Below are 20,201 nucleotides of genomic sequence, written 5' to 3'. Positions count from 1 at the left end.
ATACTCATGATCTTTTGGCTACACAGTTAACAAGTATAGGCCTATAATAAAAATATTTCTGTAAAGCGGAATATAATATAATGTAAATTCAGTTCAAGTTGGAACGATAAATACATTTTCTCCGAGAAAGATATCAAACAACGTTTTATCTATTTAAATTAGATAAAACTTAACGCGATTTCACAATAATTTAAAGTCAATAAGAAATAGTTTTATGCTCTCGCCATCCCGACACAGTAATAAAAAAACAGTAATGATTAATTTAGATTTATTTGCATCACGGTATTACATTATGTTATATATATATTTACTAACATCACAGTGCATATGCTTAAGACATGAACTGAACTTTTCGTATTACAAAAGAATCAATAAAAATGAAAGAGATGTTCACAAAACACTATGTATACATGCATAGACATCCGATAAAAGTCACAATAGTTGTAAAAGTATCGAATAATAAACACAGTCGTACAACAAGTGGAGTTGAAGGTAAACCCGTGGACCACAATACAAAAAAAAGCGTTGCTTGCTCAAAAACATTTTTTAATAGGCACAAGTCACGCATTTCACAAATTTCTTTAACGGACAAATATATTAGAGACTGAAACTAAACAATGCTAGGAACAGCAAAACTTCTGCCAACCAAAAACACACCGCTTTGCGAGTGGTAGATGCGTTCGATGTGGCGGCTGAAAAGAAATTAAAGGTAAGTAAAAATTACATTTAAATTTGAGGATGTCCGGTTATATCGGATAGAAAGAATATCAGTCATGGTTTGCGATCTAACGCTAAGATATTTACATTAAAAGGTTAATTCATCAAAAAGCCAGTTTTGTGTTGATAACACGGACAAATTAGCTTTGAAGGTTTTAATTTTTCATTTCGCTTATTTGAGCATAGAAAGAGAAGTCGTTTTTTTTTTTTAGGATTACGATACTTTTTTTAAAAAAGTTGATATTGGAAAAAAATGTCAAGGTTCGGAAATCCTTAATTAGATTAAAAAAATAAATTAAGTGTCAAACCCTTTGACTCTTTTTGTACACTATCTGTAATACTAGAGAAGTCTTGTAAATAACTTTACTTGCAATATCGAAGCCGCTTTAAATCAATTTTTGTCAACCTACTTTCAATCCAAGAGTTATACGACGAGACTCGTGTGTAGACACCTGGGCTATTCGGTGATGCACAACCCGAACCATATGACGTAATTCCAAGTATGTACCACGTTGTTTCACCAACAAGAACAACTAAAGGTCCGCCGGAATCGCCCTAAACATTTTTGCATATTGGTTTTAAGATAAATTACGCTAACAGACCTGTTGTAGATAGCCAGAGCCAATGTTCGCGCGTTTTGCTAATACCCTTAAAACTCTGTAACGAGGTAAAAAATATAGTTTTCAAGTGCCTTGATGGGCCAAAATATTCCCATTAGGGTTACCGCAAGAATTAAAAACATAAAATACCTCCCTATAAATATTTTAAGCTTTGAGAGTTTGTTTTCATATTATTTATCCCAGAAAGGCATTTTTTGTCTAAATGCATTTACGTTTAAAGTGAGGAGTTGTAGACGTGAGGTTACGATGCGGCGTCGCTTTTTGGTTCTACTGAAAATATCGTAAAACCTACATCGTCAAAACTGGCTAAACCATCCAGCGTAAGAAAGAAACAATTTAATTAAAAATTGGTTTCCAATGACTTGAACTAAGTGCGTCGGTTTTCAAATGACTTTTGGCAAAATTACTTGACTTAAGTCATTTGGACAAATGACTTGGGTTAAAATAAATTGTTCTCATTAGGCAATTATTTATAAAATTGCGTTATTTATCCTAATCTTTGCAAATAAAACAATTTGCCAGTGTTGTAATGACTTAAGTCAATGACTTGACTTAAGTGCACTTAAGTCACTGTTTTTAAATGACTTGACTTGACTTAAGTCTTTTGAGCAGAATGACTTGACTTGACTTAAGTCTTTTGGGCAAATGACTTGACTTGACTTAAGTCATTTGGATAAATGACTTGGGTTAAAATAATTTGTTTTAATTAAGCAATTATTTATAAAATTGCGTTATTTATCCCAATCTTTGAACATAAAAGAATTTGCTTGTAATATGCTGCTTTTATGTTATTTTTTACTTGAGTTGTTCATAATAATCGGAGGAGTTTGCTGGTTTTCATAATTTAAAGTTTTATTTTTTTTGACAAGGGCTGGACTTGAAGTTGACTTGCTCTAATTATGACTTGACTGGGACTTGACTTGGGCAACCGATGACTTGGAATGGGACTTCACTTGTTATTTATTCAAAAATACTTAACTTGGACTTAAGTTATTTTACGAATGACTTGACTGGGACTTAAGTTATTTCAAAATGACTTGTTTACAACACTGCAATTTGCTTGCTATATGTTGCGTCTATGTGTTTTACTTGAGGAATTGCTCATAATCGGAGGAGTTTGCCAGTTTTCATAATTCAGAGTTTTATTTTTGTGATAAGGGTGCGACTTGAAGGGGTCTTGCTAACTATTAACTGACTGGGACTTGACTTTGGCAACCGATGACTTAGACTGGGAGTTGACTTGTCATTTATTGAAAAAGACTTGACTTGGACTTAAGTTATTTTACGAGTAACGTGACTGGGTCTTAAGTCATTTTCAAAAAACTCTTTTACAACACTGGCAGTTACAAACAACTAGGCCTATACGGATTAACCCAATATCGACATTTCACCTGGCATGTGTCCACGCCACCATAGGCGATGCTGCCGGCGCATAATTGCGACGACAAAATGGTGACGGCGGGGATCGCCGCTGCGCATTCCGTGTTTGTCAGGATCGGAAGTCGGACCTGGTTTAGGTAATCGGGCTGGGCGCCGTCCGAAGCTGTGCAGTAAGGAACAAAACGTTATGAAACCTTTCGGAACCACAACCTCTAGACTGGGGCACATAAGAAAATGATATCTGTCCTACACTTTATTATGGCGTGTTGGTTGTATTATAAAGGACTCGGCAATTATGTTTACTAAAAGGCAGTGAACACGGTTTACATTACCTGGTATCCAACATAGTATATTTCAATAAGCTTAAATGTTGAGTTTACATCTATTTATTATTATTAAAGTTGAATAATTTTACGTGTTTCCTTTGTCTGCGCATTACAGTATTCAATGCTTGGGTAACTTCCAAGGTGGTTTGGTTTTTACAAAATACGTTTTGTAGTTATGCCATCAATAACATTGAAAATTATTGAATTGTAATAGATTAAATGTTAAATAAAACTTTAAGAAAACAAAAACGCGGCGATTTTGAAAAACAACTATAGTGGTTTAAAAAAGATTGCCGAAAAAGGTAAATAAATCAAACTTCAATTTTTACGCCTTTGATCCAAGATGTTCGCGGCAAACAAGTGGTTCAATACACCTTTTATTGGTAGACGGCCTTTGTAATAGCGGCCATAATCATTAAACGAAGAAACCGAAGTGTATTAATGCATGGTTAGTTGATGTAGTGTTTAAAAATATCGATTTCCAACTCACCCAGATAACCCCATCCTGTGGCTATTCCTTGTTGACTGGAATCGGCTCCATCATTGACCGTGGGTATGCAAATGGGACGGACGTTGGTGCCGTAACTAATACTTGTCGTTAGCTTTACTACACCAATATCAAAACCCTTGGAAACTCTGCGAAAAGAACGTATTAAAAAAATGATGCAAAAAACAACCGAACCCTCTTGTTCATTCGGTCTCACTCAAATAATTTTTTGATCGAACAAGTTCTCAATTGAAAACACAATCATGAACTTTAATAAGTGTAAAATTAAAATGTTTACATATAGCTAACAACCGACAAGGTAATCAAAATAAAACAAACAAATGCGATTTTTAGGTATAACCGGCTGAGTAAAACTTACGTTGTGTAAGAAGAATGAATTATGACTTGGTCGGCTACAATGGATTGTTCTCCAGGATTTGTAGATGAATGCTTTCCAACTTCAACAGTCAAATCCAATGTACTACAGTGAAACGTAAAGATAAAACGTAATTTTTAATCGGTGAGCAAACCTCGATATCCAGAAAAACTAAACAAAAGCTAGTGAGCTTTATGAAGTATCTTTTATTAACTTATTTCGATTTCTATAGTATTATTTGTTTTCCTCGGCAATATTCGACGGAATTTACTTTATTCTATGTAATATTCAAGATAATGATTTCATATAATATCAGCAGCTTTAAAAAGAGAACAAATGAATTTAAAAACGGCTTACCGAACTCCACCCATAAAACCGAAATAAGAACCACATCGACGTCGTAATAAAACGCAGTTCGGAATAAAATCAACCAATGACCCCATGCAAACAGGGCCGACAATAAAAATCCTGTGCTGACACAGTGGCGCCCTAACGGCGCCAGTCAAACTAAGGCGTCCTAACGTCAACACCAAAACGAACGATGTCAGACCGACGGCTCCCGACCGTCCCATACCCTCCACCTGCAGTTTTAGGCGTTATTTTGGCCATTTAGGTATTATTCCTACGAATTTAGGACGTATTCTGACAGATTCATGTCTTATTCATACGATTTCGATCTTATTCTGTACTGGATATTACTGCGTATTTGGCTTTATTATGTCGTTGGTCTTAATACTATGGTTTTGTAGATTTTTATGCTTTAGGTATAGCTCCTTTTAGTTCTTATTGTGTGTTTCCGGCTTACCGCTACAAACACTGTTAGGTTAGAACGTTACAATTTTAAGATTTGTAGTAACCTGAAAATGCCGGTCGTTGATACGCTGTCAATGCAGTGAGCAGCGGTCAGAATCCACCTTTCTTTAATGATGGCGCCTCCGCAAAATAAAGTCCCGGTTGAAGGTTTGATAAGGGCCGCCTGCCAGGGCCAAGAGTTGGCGATCGCCTGGTTACCGCCGACGATTCGTGGATCCTACGCGCACCAAATTAAAAGCTTTTAAAGAAACACGCAAGGGTCTTTGATTTGACTTGGTGCTTTAAATCGCAGCGAACATATGTCGAACGGGCCAGGGTTAAGTTTCAAGCCTGCAACACGAATACGCTAAAGCAGGCGTGCACAACTCAGAATGACACATGGGCCGAATTTAAAACATAGTCGATTATCCGAAAAATTCGAAAAATTGTTATTCCATTGTGGGACTCAGGCGGGCCGCATTTAAAGGTTGTGGGCCTTATGTTGTTCAGACCTGCTCTAAAACGCATAGCTTTATGGAACATTAAACAAACTGTGTTAGTCGTACAGGTAATCTGTCAAGCATTTTATCTGCAAAACTGCCGAAAAAAACTAAACCTGTTTAAATATGTTGGCGCTTTAGTATAAGGTTTTAAACAGCAGCTTTTTTTCCAAAGTCGGGTTCACAAAATTTACTTTGGGTTTCCAGTACTTTACTTGAGATGAATCCATAAGGAAATGGTCGATAAGAAATACATTTTGACGAGTGAATATCAAGGTTACACACCCTTGCTTAACATTGTACCGCACACTCCTTATTTCCTAATGTCAGGCCTATACAAAGCCCGACAAAATATATCCATTTGGCATGTGACTTACCTTTGCGGTTCCGAAGGTATGGTATAGTCTACATACTTTATACGTTGCGTAAAAGGTTGTCTACTTTTTATTGCCGTTATTTTACTTTCGCTTTGCTTTGGTTCGTATTCTCTTTCAACAAGAGTTTTGCAACCAACAAGAAGATAAAAACTTATGAGCTTACTCACTTACCCAAGAAAACTGTGGCGCAACTTGAACTTTGCCGCACTGATCGCTTGTGGTAGATGTTTGGACTAATAAAAAGAAACAAGCATTTAGGTAGTTTCTGGTAGGTGGCATTGAAAATGTATTTTTTTAATAACATCACTGGCTGCTCTGAGAAAAACAAGAATAAATCACTAATACGAAGGACCTAATTTAAATTATAACTATCGTAATATTGACAGAACCAAGAAACACGTTTAATTACCGCATTCAATTTCGTCGCTGTCGTCCGAGCAATGTTTGGTGCCGTCGCATTTTTGACTTAACGGTATGCAAGTTCCATCCCAGCATGTGTACTCATTGCTAGTGCAGCGATCTACAAAAACACATTTTCTAATTTTATTTTTCCTGCATCGCGGCTATATTCATTGAAAAGTCTCCTATTGTAATTGTACGACGCATGCACGAAATTATGATGCCGCCATAATAAGAAAGGAAAAACAGGGCAAAATGCTGAAGTCACCCGGTGCCCATGCTGACCCACGTAATTTAAACTTTCATTAAATTCTACTAAATCCAATTTAGTTACAACAGTTACGGTAGAAATATGGATACGAAATATAATCTCATATGTTTTTTAATTGTGCTTTGGACGCTTTCCTTCTGGCCCGGCTTATAATTATTAAACGATGAATTAACTATTAGCCTACGTAATTTACCGACTGTGGTCCACTGGATAAGAATCCCAGAATATCCCGTAGATGTATCGCTAACAAAGTTAATTAAAACAGAAGTTGATAGAGCTGCAAAGTTGCGCGGTTTCTGGATGCCGCAAAATTTCTTTCCTGTGTACTAAAAACATAAATGTAACCAGTTTGATTCTATGTATTTGTAACAAACTATTACAACTAAGTTTATAGGTGCGGTTGCCAAAAATCAAGTATACAGCCAAGTCAAGACAAGTTTTATGATCGCTGCCTGTTTGTTTATATATATTATATATATATATGTATGTCGGAATAATAAACCAAAGTTTAAAAAAGTAAAAAAATCCACACCTGCTCTGTTCCGTCAAAGATTTGCACATAGTCATATTCGCATGTTGTGTGGCTTTCGATGTTAAATCCCAAGAATGTTATTAGAAACACCTGTATAAAATAAGGAAAATGTAACCCATCGCTATACTTGTTCGGGGAAATAGGCAAAATCTAAAGACACATCATTATCATGATTAATTGTAGGTCCAATATTAAACACCAACATAACATCAGGCCTATCCAGTGACTGATAAAGTGCTGGAAACCCCATTTGGATTTCTGAAAGCTCCGTAAAAAATGTGCACGGGATCTCATGATTAAATTTCTAAGGCAACAATTCTGACGCAGAGTTCTCTATAATACCATAGCATTAAGACCAACGACATAACAAAACCGAATAAGCAGTAGGCCTAATATCTTTAAAACAGCGGTTCTCAACCAGTGGGCCATGGCTCACTGGTGGGCCATAAAAACATTTGAGGTGGGCCAGACCAATTAAAAAAACTAGATTCAGTTACATTTGTTTCACTATATTTAACTTTACAGGAATAATGGCTTGGGGAGGAATTAAAAAGGAATGTAAATTTATTGTTTAGCAAGTATCTCACTAATGCACGGTTGAATAAATAATTTGTTTAGAAATATTTTCTGCTGTGTTTTGTTCTAAACCTATTTTACAGTTTTTCTTTCATACAAATTTATTGGGCCACAGAATTTTTTTGCAACGTAAATGGGCCACGAAAGAAAAAGGGTTGAGAACCACTGTTCTAGAGTGAATAATGGATGGGATTAGAATTAAGGTTAAAACTATTGGGATAGTTAGTGATAAAGTTAAGCTGTTTAAAATCTTTTCTGGCACTTTGGGTCTTTAGTCGCGGGTATAAGTCTTATTCCGAATAAATCTTATTCTCGCAATAATATACTAGTCCTATTTTGGTTTTATTGGAACTGCGTTTAATTCCGACGTTGATGTTTTTCTAAATTCGATCTGTATGCGAAATAAAATACCTTATCTGATGTCGTTTGTATCGTCCAGTTGCAATTTAAATTGGATGCATAGCTGCTGGGATAACCTGGTGTAGATACGTTTCCTGACGCAGAAGTAGATATAATGTTTGCCCCACAAGCTAAAACAAAAATGCATTAATTCAACTTTATAAGTGAATGTGGAAAACATAACTTGATAAGAGCTGGAATATTGTTTTGTTTAAACAAGTTAGGTTAGAAGCCAGTAAACAAGTTTTTCTCAGCGGTTTAAAATGATAGCTGCAGATAACAATAGTTTTGCTGCCTCCAACGATTTGATTGAAAAGAAAGGAGATAGGCCTATAGACTTATTTCTTTTTTTCGTGTTTTGTATTCTCACCATTGTGCTGCTATCGTATTACCTTTTTCGTTGTCATTCATATTTAAAAAGTAAACTATACGCTGACGTATGTTGCCCTGGTGTAGTTAAAACAAAGCGTGTAAAAACAGTTGTTGCAAAAACTTATGATCGGTAAAAACCTAATTTTAGGAACAGTGGGGAAATTGCAATAATGCCATTTTCACACTTTTAAAGGTAAGTGTGCAATAACCATACTTAAAATTCTAAACTGCATAGGCAAATACATTTCATTTTAGAACGCTTGACTTTAAACTTCGATTCCAGATAAGTAGTAAAAAATCCTGTTGAATGTTAGCGATGTCCGACAATAGCCAATCGTTGGCGTTACCCGACACTATTGTCGGTTGTATATTTTTTCTGCGTTACTGGAATGATATCAGTTACCAAATGTAGGCACGTTACTAAAAGCGATACAACGGGTGGTTTTCACATAAAATGAGGCTTAATATTATAACAACAATAATTTAACTGGATTTAGAAAGTGGCGAATTTAAAAGGTTGGCCATATATGCTACACTGCATGTTTTGCTATCCTGCCGAAATTTATTTTGTATCCTTATTTTCTATTCTCCCTAGCTTGGCTTCTTTCAAATGCCATAGGCCTGCCTCTGTTATAGCCACTACCAGCGTAAAATTATTAATAATACCAATAAAAAATAAATTTGTTTCACAAAATTGTCAGATATTTACGAAATATCTTTTAAATTCACAATAATACATCAATAGCTCACATATTTCGCCAGGAAAGTTATCAAATGAGTTGTTAAAAAGTTGATGTTAAACTGTAAATTCCACTAAACTTGACGTCTAAATTTCGTTTTGGTTAAACATGTTCTTAAAAGTAGACGGTCTTTGACTAAACATTATAATTCAATTCCTGCGATATGTCTAAATACAAAAAAATGGCAGACCACTGAACGAAGAGTTTGCTCCTTAAATTGTTTAAAACAGTGACTTTATCGCAGAGTCGGAAAACACACAATCTTACTGTTAAGTAATGTTGAATTACTCGTTGTTTCCGTGGTTTGACCGGATGCAAAGATATCTGAAAAGTCAAAAACATGAATGACAAGATTATATTGTCATCACTCATCAGGTATCGTTTAACAAAAAATAATTTAGCTTTATTCTAAAATGTCAACGTCAGTCTAAATTTTATTTTTTTGTTGGGCGTGTAGTCGTTTTGTGGCAGTGGTTGTATTATTTCCATAAATTCAACAAATAAATAAGAAGTTCGTTCTGAGACCCACAAGATGGTCAATACGGCGTCCAATGAGCTCTTTTGACATAAAATTAGGTTCACCTTATTGCATATTCTACTTACCGTAGGTGGCCAAAATTTGAAGTCCAATGCATAAAATTAAACTCAGCATTATCCTATTCAAATCTCCTGGGTTAAAAAAAAGTTAATTCCGCACGAGTCACCTACAGTATTGTACAATAAATCAATTACAGCGCTTCTTAACCCGTACGCCATGAAAGGTTGTCAGCGCGAACAAAAGTAAAAGAACATGAATAATAAACACATATGTCTTCTTTTCTTTTGGTTTAACGTATTGAACATACAGTACTTTAAAGATATGGGAACATAGGACCTATAAAAAACAAGCAATTTCAGACAAAAAGCATATTTTAATTAATTTTGCCTCTCTTGAGATTAACATTTTTTCCTAAATGATACATTATGTTTATTCGGCAACTCCTAAATAAAAGTCTATATATGACACCACACCACCACACCGTTAGTAAAGTGCACGCAATTCAACCATTAAGTCAGATATAGTTGACTGTACACTTATTATAGGAAGAGCATTTTTATTTTGTAGGCTGACCATCAGTCAGTAGTCTTTTCCAAACCTCTGGTATTTCTGTTAACAGGTACCAACAGCGAACAATGCGTAAGCTAGATCCACAGCATTGGTTTCAAAGGATCGACAGCGTTAGGTTACATATTTTTCAAAAGGCGTTGTCTCGGTTGCTAGTGCTAAGAAAATAAGAACGAGCGTTGCGCGGTAAACACTGCTAAGTCTGGGTTAAGTTAAACGCCTTTTTTAAACAAAATTGGCAGTTTTTTTAAATGCTAAGAAACGTTACTACAGGGAATTTCTAAAACAATGATTGCAGAGTAATGATCAAATTTAAACCAGGGATAAATGGTGAAATTAACATGCATCATATTCGTGAATAAGTAGTCGCCGGGCAAAGACGTATTGTTACCAATCTTTGCTAAACCGTTTGTTAAATCCTGACAACAACCATTTATTACTGCTGTTCTTGTAAAACAACAATTTCAGCCTTAATTCGAAGCGATGTCCTTCTAATTTAGTCTGACATAAAAAGTGAAAAACTACAACTGAAATGTCTGACCGGTGTTGCGTAAGCCGTTTATTCGACTGAACCACAAACATCAGTAAAACTTAAAACGCTACCAGTCTAAATTAAACAAGAGTTCCAGTACACCCTTTAACAGCAACATCTTTCATTGGCATTAAAGTTTGCCCCCTACATTGACGCTCAACGCTCTGACCGGGCTGAACAAAACACCGCGCCATTGTTTCCTTAACAAGTCAGGCTACAATTGAATATAAGGGTGTGGAACAGTGACAGTGTTTGCTCTACACTCACAAAATCGCTAATAATAATTGTTAGACGAACGTCAAACGATTAACAAAGGGCTGACTGCTTTTAAATCAACTTCAACGATGATGTTAAAAGATAGAACTACAATAAACCATTTTGAAGCACGTTCATGTTTTGTTATAAGACATTTCAACCCATTACTTAAATTGTTGTAAGTCGGTGCTTATAGAATACTAAAAAAGAGCACCTAAAAAATAAATTGGTTTTGAAAACCAATGAGCGTGTCCCAGGTAACGGAACATTATTTGCTTAACGAATCAAATTTGGTTATGAAGAGAAACACATGAAACCCAACGATGCGATAATCCGCATATAAAGGTTGTTGCTTGTTTGGATAATATTTGTAACGTATGATCCTATTGGGACTTTACCGCTCCCGGTGAGCGCCATGACGTGATGTGAAACTTGTACGTATTATGGCTTCACACATGACTTAAGTAAACAACTGTATGAGAACTGGTGTTGGCATTTAAACTATACAGTACATATTATATGTGGATGAAATGCAACAGTTTTGGTGCTCAGCAGTATCGGTATTAGTGCAAGGAAACACATTGATGTTTTATAAACTCGTTACTTCGTTAAGCAAAAATTATCCAAAATTAATCGTAACAATATTAAACAACGTCTTACTGATGAACAAGCACACTTAAGCCAATTCGAGTGATAGGCCTGCAGCGAGCAACCCACGAAAGATTGCATGAGCCTAAGTTAATAAATCATTAGTAAATGACTACATTAAAGAAGGAATTTTCCAAATTATTTAATAAATTATTGGAAAATGAGCAAACTTAGGAAATAATTTTTTCGGGTTCAAAGTACCCAACAACACAGTTTAATTTAAAAATATTATCTTATTTCTTAGTAAGTGACCGAAAATTAAAGTGGACCTTAGTATAATTTGTTGGGGCGCCTTTTCGATAATCGAAAACCAGTGAAGACATTTTGGGCTTCTTATAATGAAAAGTTACAGAAGTTTAAAAGTTATTATTCAAATTGAATCGAAAGACAAGCACTTAGAACTAGGGATGTTCGATACTTGACATTTCATTTCGATACCAATACGCGATATTTTGGGTAAACAGTATCGTGTTCGATCCGATAAGAAATCACGTCATTACTTTGCTTAAATAAAAGACTGTCGATAAAACTTTAAAAACTCTAGGTATTTCTTTTTTCAGGTTATCAGGATTAGGGGTTGCCACCAGTTGGTAACCCTACTACTTCTTTGATAAATTTAGCTTTAAAGGTATAATTACTGCTCAGGGTCAAGAATAGTGGCCTAAGTTAATTAGTTATCGGAACCGATCCCACCCTCGTATCGAACGTGTACCGATCCAGCCACTTGGCATCAGCCAAAGGTCCCGATTTATAATTATCGAAAATCCTGCAATCCAAAAAATATCCATCTCCAGCCTCACAGCCACTTTACATTTTATTAAGTGTCTAAATATTGTTTAAAAGTACATAAATCATTCGCAACAAGCTGACGAATTCAATATATATATATATAAAGGTTAATCATGTATATACATATAAATAAGGCAAAACTTTCAACATGATTAACCTGAGGACATCTATCATGCAACATTTAATAAGTCGCTTTCCTGATGTCAAGTGTCGTCATAAAAGTAAAAACAAACATGACGAAAAATTTTTTTTTGTGAATTGTCTGCCTAATTTATTTTCATTAAAGGTTATCATTTGAAGTTTGCCGACGAGGCGCAATAAGGTATCCTATACTTTTAAATACAGAAAACAATGTAACGATATTCCTATATGTGGGCGCGATAAAATTAAAAAAAAGATGCGTCCGATGCGCACCGCCAGCCAGAAGCCGACCATTCCCTGGTAGAGGGTGTCGCTGATGCGGAAGGCCGAGCACTGCTTGAGGTTGTTGTGGTGGCTTCCGACATTATTCCTGAGAAACACAATTTCACATACTTCAGTTTACTTGATACACATTGGTTTATCTATTAACCAGTGTTATAATGACTAAAGTCATTGACTTGACTTAAGTGTACTTAAGTCACTGTTTTCAAATGACTTGACTTAAGTCTTTTGGGCAAATTACTTGACTTGACTTAAGTCTTTCGGACAACTGACTTGGGTTAAAATAAAAAGTTTTCACTATATATCCCAATTTTTCTACATAAAGCAATTTCCTTGCTATATGTTGCGTTTTTTGTTATAGTTTAGTTTTTTTATTGCCCGTAATCGAGCTAGTTTACCAATTTTAGCAGTTTAACGTATACTTTTTATGACTAGGGCTTGACTTGTGATTTATTAAAAAAGACTTGACCAGGACCAGAGTAATTTTACAACTGACTTGACTTGGACTTAAGTTATTTTACGAATGACTTGACTGGGACTTTAGTCAGCTTGAAAAGACTTGTTTACAGCACTGCTATCAACTTTAAAAAGCTGCGCTGCGCAAAAACGAATTTCTTAACTTATTTGTATTAACCTGTTTAAAACTTTCTAGTCATTGGACAGTTTGTTCTGGCGTTTACCACTGCTAGTAAAAACAAAGATTTGTGAAAAACTGTCAACACCCTAAAACGAGGTGTTGTGTTCGCCAAGTCTGCACTTACCGTTGATCCCACCTGTATAGGAAGAAACCCTTGTGTAGATTCCGGGAGCTCTGACACCGGCGCACCCGTAACCGTACGATGTGATGCCAACCTGTGTCCAAGAACTTTCATCATCAAGAACAGCGAGTGGTCCTCCGGAGTCGCCCTTTGTAAGCAATTTCGTTAAAAAATGTATCAAAGAAAAGGGATATATTACGCCCCATGGTCTATATCTGCCTTTCTTAACGTGGGGTAAATTTCCCCAGTAGGCGTTTTAGGGGTTAATGAGCTTTCAATCAAAATATCCACATCAGTTGACGGGACAGAAATATTCTGTAATATTCTGTCTACTTTCCTAGTTCAGATTAACTGCTAATTCGAAGCTAGCCTAGAAGTAGCATATTGATTCCTTATCTTCGGTATGCTTCGTGAATTGATACGTTTTTTTAATTTATTAGCATCATCCTGACATCCTGAGTCATTTGCTGTTTGAAATCAGAAGCTTTGTTAATTAGTAGCGATATCTGTAAGGTTTAGTACACCTTTTAAAATTTCAATGCTATAGTTGCTTAATTGTGATTGCCTACATTTTGTCGCTAAGTACGGCTTAAAACAACTTTACGAGAGGACAATAAACAACTCGTTGTCAAAAAGCAAGGGTAGCCAACTAAAATTCATGGATATTTTTGTACAAGGACGACGGACATTTGTGATATGGTTACTGATCCTCGTATGAAGTATCACTAAATTTATAGTACTGTAAAGCGAGATTAATATTAACAAATCTTTTTTCTTTATCTTTATCACTTTGCTTTATAAGCATTACCTCTTACCTGGTCTGCACTAAAAGACACGCTGCCATTTCAGTTATTAAAAAATAAATTCTACCCGGCAAGTATCGATTCCTCCGTTTGTTACGTCACCGGCGCACACTTGTGACGAAAGAATGGTGGCATTTTGCAACGTCGCCGCGCAATCAGTATTGGTAAGGATCGGGAGTCGAACTTGGTAAAGTTTGGTAGGCGTCGGTCCGGATTGCTCTAAATTGTTTAAAAGGTTTTTAATGCTTAAAAATTTTGCAACAAAAATTGATACATCCCTTGTCATCAACATGCTTGTTTTATTTTCCCCCCTTAGTGCTTGTTTTATTTTCCCCTTAGTCGCGTTTTTAATTTTCAGATGTCCTGGAAATATCCTTATTCAGTATATAACATTGCTCTCCCTATAATGTTTAAAAAATGTTGTGGCCTTCTTTTTCGGCGCTTCAAAGTGGGCAGACATTATAACAAAGCCCTTTCAGACGGGTCCTACTCTATAGCTGTCATACTTGTTAGCAGCTGTTCGACAAATTTTGGATTCTGAATCACTTACTTAAACTTCCCCACCCAGTGGCAACTCCAAATGCAATTCCGTCGATTTGTGATGCAGATGTTGGGAGACATATGGGGCGAACTTGTTCGTTAAACACCAGTGGTGTCGCCAGCCTTACCAATGCAATATCGAAGCCGAGTTCAAAGCTAAAAAGCAAAGGCATAAAATGAAACGATTGTTTGGCATTATTCTGGGGTCGGCAACCTAAAGCCCACATGCCGGATCCGACCCACCAATGTAAATAATCGAGCTGGCGATCTCTAATACAAATTGGACACGAGCTCATAACCCATATTTTTTACTATTTAACCTCTTCTTTAATAAATGCACGTTTTTGGACTCTTGTTCGCGGCGTATATAGCAATTGTTTTGCGCAAGGTGTTTTATATTCCCGGACATCATTTTAGTTCGTGGTGATAGTACTACTTTAAATCTTAGATAAAACATAAAATATACCTTTTTACTTCTTAATTTTTGTATTTTTATTCAACAAAGTTAACATATTATAAGACCAAAATTGAACCGAAAGACCTCAATAAAAGACATAAGCAAAACAATAAAATATTTTACCTAGTGTAGGACTCGTAAATGTGAATCTCGTGGGCAATTGAAGTTTGTGGAGCGACTTCGTTGAGCGAATTTCTCCCTGCTGATATAAATGTTCCACTTGCTCTGTAATGAAATAAATAATTTTGAACAGTTGGGGCCACATGTGTTTCTCGAAGATTTTTCTTAAGTCAATTGATATAAACCATCTTAAGAACGGGTTAATAGGTTGCGTTTTTTACATGGTGATCTACTCCACTTTAAATCCTTAACAATTAAATATACACGGCAATATGGCAAGCTATTTCGTAAAAACATGCAGAACAATATTGATAAAAAAAACACCGTCTTTTTAGGCAAACAAAAAAACGCTTCTTAACTTACACAAACGATTGCAGGCAATGTGCAGCACTTAGTATCCACTCTTTGCCGATGACTGTTCCTCCGCAACTGGGGTTTCCACCAAGTGTGTTGGAGATCGAAACTTGCCAGGACCATGAGTCCACAGCAGCCTCGTTGCCGCCCACTATGCGGTTATCCTAAACAAGAAGAGTTTTTGTCTTATGTCGACTAGGAATATCCTAAAATATCAGACCGGAGCCGATAACCGATACTAAGTGATAGTATCGGTACTGGTCCGATACTAGGTTGGTATCTGTGCCGATCCGATACCACAAACTCGAGCCAATTTCAAATACTTTTTGACTATTTTAAATACGTAAGTGCGAAAAAATTTCCAGCTTCGCGCGAATCATCTCTCTACGCCCGGCTTGTTTACGTTTTGATGCGGTCTTTTGAACTAGATCAGCGCTTCGTTACCGTTAATGGAAAACTTATTCAAAAATATTGGACATATATATTTTTTAACATTTTGTATTTCTGACAATGTAATAAAAACTTGAAAGAAATTTAAAAGAAATGCAGGTATACCTAAAAAAAATCGCGCCCTGACTTAGAAAGGTTAACAAACACTACACGAGATTAAATATTAGTTATCGCGTTTACATAAATAAAGCACCATAAAAATTAAAGCGTGTCCAATATGTTTACTGTTATTATGTGGTGGATCATCATGTTGTCCAGTTTGGCTGTGTTGGATCATGGCAGAAATCATTTGAACACCCCTGCGTTAAGGGTAATATAGCCGAGCTGATAGCAAGGAAGCAAGTGCACCCGTTCCATTTTGATGCCATTAAAAACAATGTGTTATTTTGTTTTTATATGTTTATTTTTTATAAGGACCGTGAGCAATTTTAAAAAAATTGGGGGGACCGTTGCGTAAAAATTTTTTTTTAAAGTTTGAAAAACACTGCTCTAAATAAATTATGATTAATATTATTAGCCTTATTTGACATAATTTATCGATTTTAGCTTTAGAATTATCACCCAATTTTTAATTATTACCAATAGTGTTCCACTGTATTTCAAAACCGGTTCCGGAGCTAGATGAATCGCAAAGACATTCAATTCTAACAGTCGTTGAGACAGCGGCAAACGTTTTTGGCTTTTGGGTTCCACAGAATGCTTGTCCAGTGTACTGAAATTTAAAGGAAGAATTAGCAAAGGTATAGGTCTAGATAGACGTCCAAAACATGTTAGGTGATTATTTTATGTTTCTTAGTTGATTTCTATGTCATTAATCGAATAGAATAGCACTGCATACAGGCGGTGACTTCACTTAAAAGAAACGTTGTAACATACAAACCACTTACCAACTCATCTCCACCATAGACCTTGATGTAATCGTATCCGCATGAGTCGTGAACTTCCAGATCAATAGTCGCGAATGTAATCGTTATCACCTATAGAGTAATTCCGATAAAGATAGAGAATGTAAAGTTGTTTGTACGACCGTATGATACTTAAATTATGTTAGAAACCATTTTTATATTTTTAAATTTCCCTTGTTAGAAAAAATCAACTGACTTATGAAAAAAATATTCTGACCTTGTCAGCGTTTGTTGTAATATTCCACACACAATTAGTTGATAGTGGGTAGTTCCCAGGGTAGCCGGGGGATTGTACAACCCCCGAAGCACCGGTTAAGTTTGTTTCTTCACAAGCTGGATATATATATATAAAAAAAACGGTTTGGAAAATTTTAGAGCGTTATTACATACAAGGGGAATTTTTAATTATTACTGAAATCTAAATATATTAAACCATTACAAACTAGAAGAGTATAGTCATATGAAATGGTACCCATAAATCTGTGGACTATTACCAATCATTTGTGCTGCGATTGCCAATTGTTTGAAAAACGCCTGGGCAGTTTTGCCAGTGAGTAAAAGCAAAACTAGTGTACTTCAAAGCAAGTTTAATACGACTTTGCCTTGTTTAAAAATTTTGACAAGGTTACACATTAACATATCTACAACGTTGTACATTTGTGCAGCATAATGTAATAACATGTATCAATGTATTGCACATTAAATGGGCAGTAAACAAAAATCAATCGAAATTTAACTCAATTTTACTGCAAATAAAGAAACAAAACAGTCCATTTAAACGCACGTGTTATTTCAACACTCATTTTTTCACCACACGCAATGAACACGTTCAATTTAGATATAAAATAGCTGACGAAATGATTGATTTAGCTAACAGATGCTTAAAAGTAGAAAAAAACGTTAGGAAAATGTTTATACTGCTTACACTCATGATTCGGCAAAGTCTCTTTAGTGATTAGCCTAAAACAGTATCAAAAGTATCGTTAAAAACATAAACAACGTAATATGTTCATCTGAGTACCATATCCGTGCAGATTGGCCGTTGCTGTAAATATAAATTAATGAATTAGCATAAATAATAAAATACATCAAAAGAGGCTAGTAAACGTTGCTAACATGTATGCTATCGACGCTTCTAGTTTATAGTGCTATCCAGCGAGGGCAAAGTGTTAAGTTTTAATTTGGTTGGTTAGGAAAGTAAGGTAAAGTTTAAAGCTAAGTGTTGTCGGACACAAGGTTAAAAATAAATAATCCAGTAACTTGCTGAAATGAAGTCGCGAATTCTGTAAAGTCTACGCGTAGGGTGTTTCTATACAAAACCTATCTGGAAACAAATTAAATTGTGTCTGACCTGAACTGCTAGCTGTGCTAGGGTATTTTAATGGAAAAGGGCCGCATGTTACCCACCCCTGGTCTACAGTATAGAGGTAGGGGTAGCGTAAGGATGCGATATGTCAGAGTTTATCTTGAGGATTGGATTAAATATAGCTGAGTTGTGTAGTGTGCAAGTAATACCCTGCATTGATGACCAACTTTACTTTGGTTTTCTTTATTGACAATATATTTCATTGGCGTAAGTTTACTCAAACAGCTTTACTTATATGTCTTAACTAAGTTAGATACAGTGTAGACGTAAAAAGGCCAAAAATATCGTGTAGGACCAAGTTGCTCTTTACGTGTTGACAGAGTGCCTTTTTTATAGGAGCAAGTAAAATCAAATCGATTCATGTAATGCAGCTTGGTGTAATATATTTGTTTGTTCACCCTATTGTGTAATGTCAAGTTTAGTTGATCGGTGCTGATCTGAATTACTTTAATCACATGCCAGACAAAAACGTTAAAGGAATTCCATATTTATAGGTGTGACGTGCACCATTAAGCTATATTTATTTTTTTATTTTGTTTTTATATAGTGCCACCTAATTACCCCATTAAACTATAACAGCAGTATTGCGTTATCAAAATCTAACCTATCAGAATATTCCTTTACGATTAGAGTTTTCTTTTTGGATAATGTCACACTTACTTTTGGTAACATGTCTAATTAAGGTCAGGTGATAACAGGACACTAACTCAACGATTTAAGATAATTGATTTAAACTCTGTCTTATTTATAAAATTAACTTGAAAGAACTAATCAGTGGATTGTGTATATAGGGTTGCCCAGTATTTTTTTAAGATACCAATACCAGATACTTTAAGCCAAGTATGGGCAATCCGACCAATGCCAAATGTCCTTCAAGGAAAACAGTGTAACTGAAAATAACTATATCGATTTATTATCGAATCGACATCGAAGCCAGTCTAGTATTTGAACTACTACCGATACTACCTTGCAGTCTACCATTGGCATCCGATATTCTAGGACAGCGTATTGAACGCTGACCTTAGTAATGTAAAATTTGCTGACAAAGTGATTAACTATACTTTTCTATACGATTAGGTGGCGTTTTTTATCGTCGCCAGGAGAGCTGTTTACTTGAGGAGGCGATACTTGTATTACCGCCGCAGATGGTGCTACAGGTTCGCTTGTTGTAAATAACAAAAAAGTTTGAAAAAATAGCGTAAAAAACGGTATAAGTGAAAGGCACTGAAGATAAAAGTAATTCGCTTTATTCTAAAATGGTAATACGGTACTGTAGTAATTGATGGAGTTACCAATATGCTACTACCCATTGGCGTCGGGCATCGGTATCAGATAATAATCTAGGACAGAGCTGCTAAGCTGGCCAACCACTGTTCGTAAGTATTGAATATTGAACTCAATAATGTACAATTTAATAAAAAAAGTGATTAACTATACTTTTCGATTAGATTAGGTGGCGTTTTTGCGAAACTGGAAAAATAGCACATTCTCCCACAAGCTCATTTATCTCACCTTAAGGCTGGTTCATCCTTGACGCGTCTAGCGTTACGGTAAAACGTTTTTAAAAAACACTTTCGGTTGCGGAAAAGTTGAAATATTTTAACTTTGACGCTTTCGGTTAGAAGCGAGGAAAATTGCCGTCATCGCCGGCAACGCGTTATGTGTGAACTGGACGACGTTAGCTGTTAGACGCCAGACGCTAATGCTAGACGTAAACGCGCCTAGTGTGAACCAGCCTTTATGCTTCCAAATAACTCGTTAATGCTTCCAAGATGCATTTGCACCATAATATATTTATAACAACGTTGACATGCCCTAGTAAAGTTGTTTCT

General features: G+C 35.7%; 1 protein-coding gene across 1 annotated transcript; it reads right to left on the bottom strand.

Annotated features, from left to right (window-relative positions):
- Positions 1 to 251: 251 nt before the first annotated feature.
- LOC146163752 (chymotrypsin-like elastase family member 2A) lies at positions 252 to 9,993 on the bottom strand. Its single transcript, XM_083382932.1, has 13 exons — positions 9,468 to 9,993; positions 9,132 to 9,188; positions 7,765 to 7,883; positions 6,778 to 6,867; positions 6,439 to 6,571; positions 5,985 to 6,095; positions 5,747 to 5,808; positions 4,765 to 4,936; positions 3,910 to 4,015; positions 3,534 to 3,679; positions 2,729 to 2,880; positions 1,128 to 1,272; positions 252 to 692 (listed from the first exon to the last, which is right to left on the bottom strand). Exons 1-13 carry the CDS (start codon positions 9,514 to 9,516, stop codon positions 598 to 600), a joined length of 1,437 nt encoding a protein of 478 aa, XP_083239058.1. The 5' UTR covers positions 9,517 to 9,993; the 3' UTR covers positions 252 to 597.
- Between the last annotated feature and the right edge of the window lie 10,208 nt (positions 9,994 to 20,201).

This window comes from Ascidiella aspersa, chromosome 2 (assembly GCF_963924565.1).
Source record: "Ascidiella aspersa chromosome 2, kaAscAspe10.2, whole genome shotgun sequence".
Taxonomy (NCBI): Eukaryota; Metazoa; Chordata; class Ascidiacea; order Phlebobranchia; family Ascidiidae; genus Ascidiella; species Ascidiella aspersa.
Note: the sequence above shows the minus strand (reverse complement) of the source record. Positions and strands in the feature narration are given on the sequence as shown.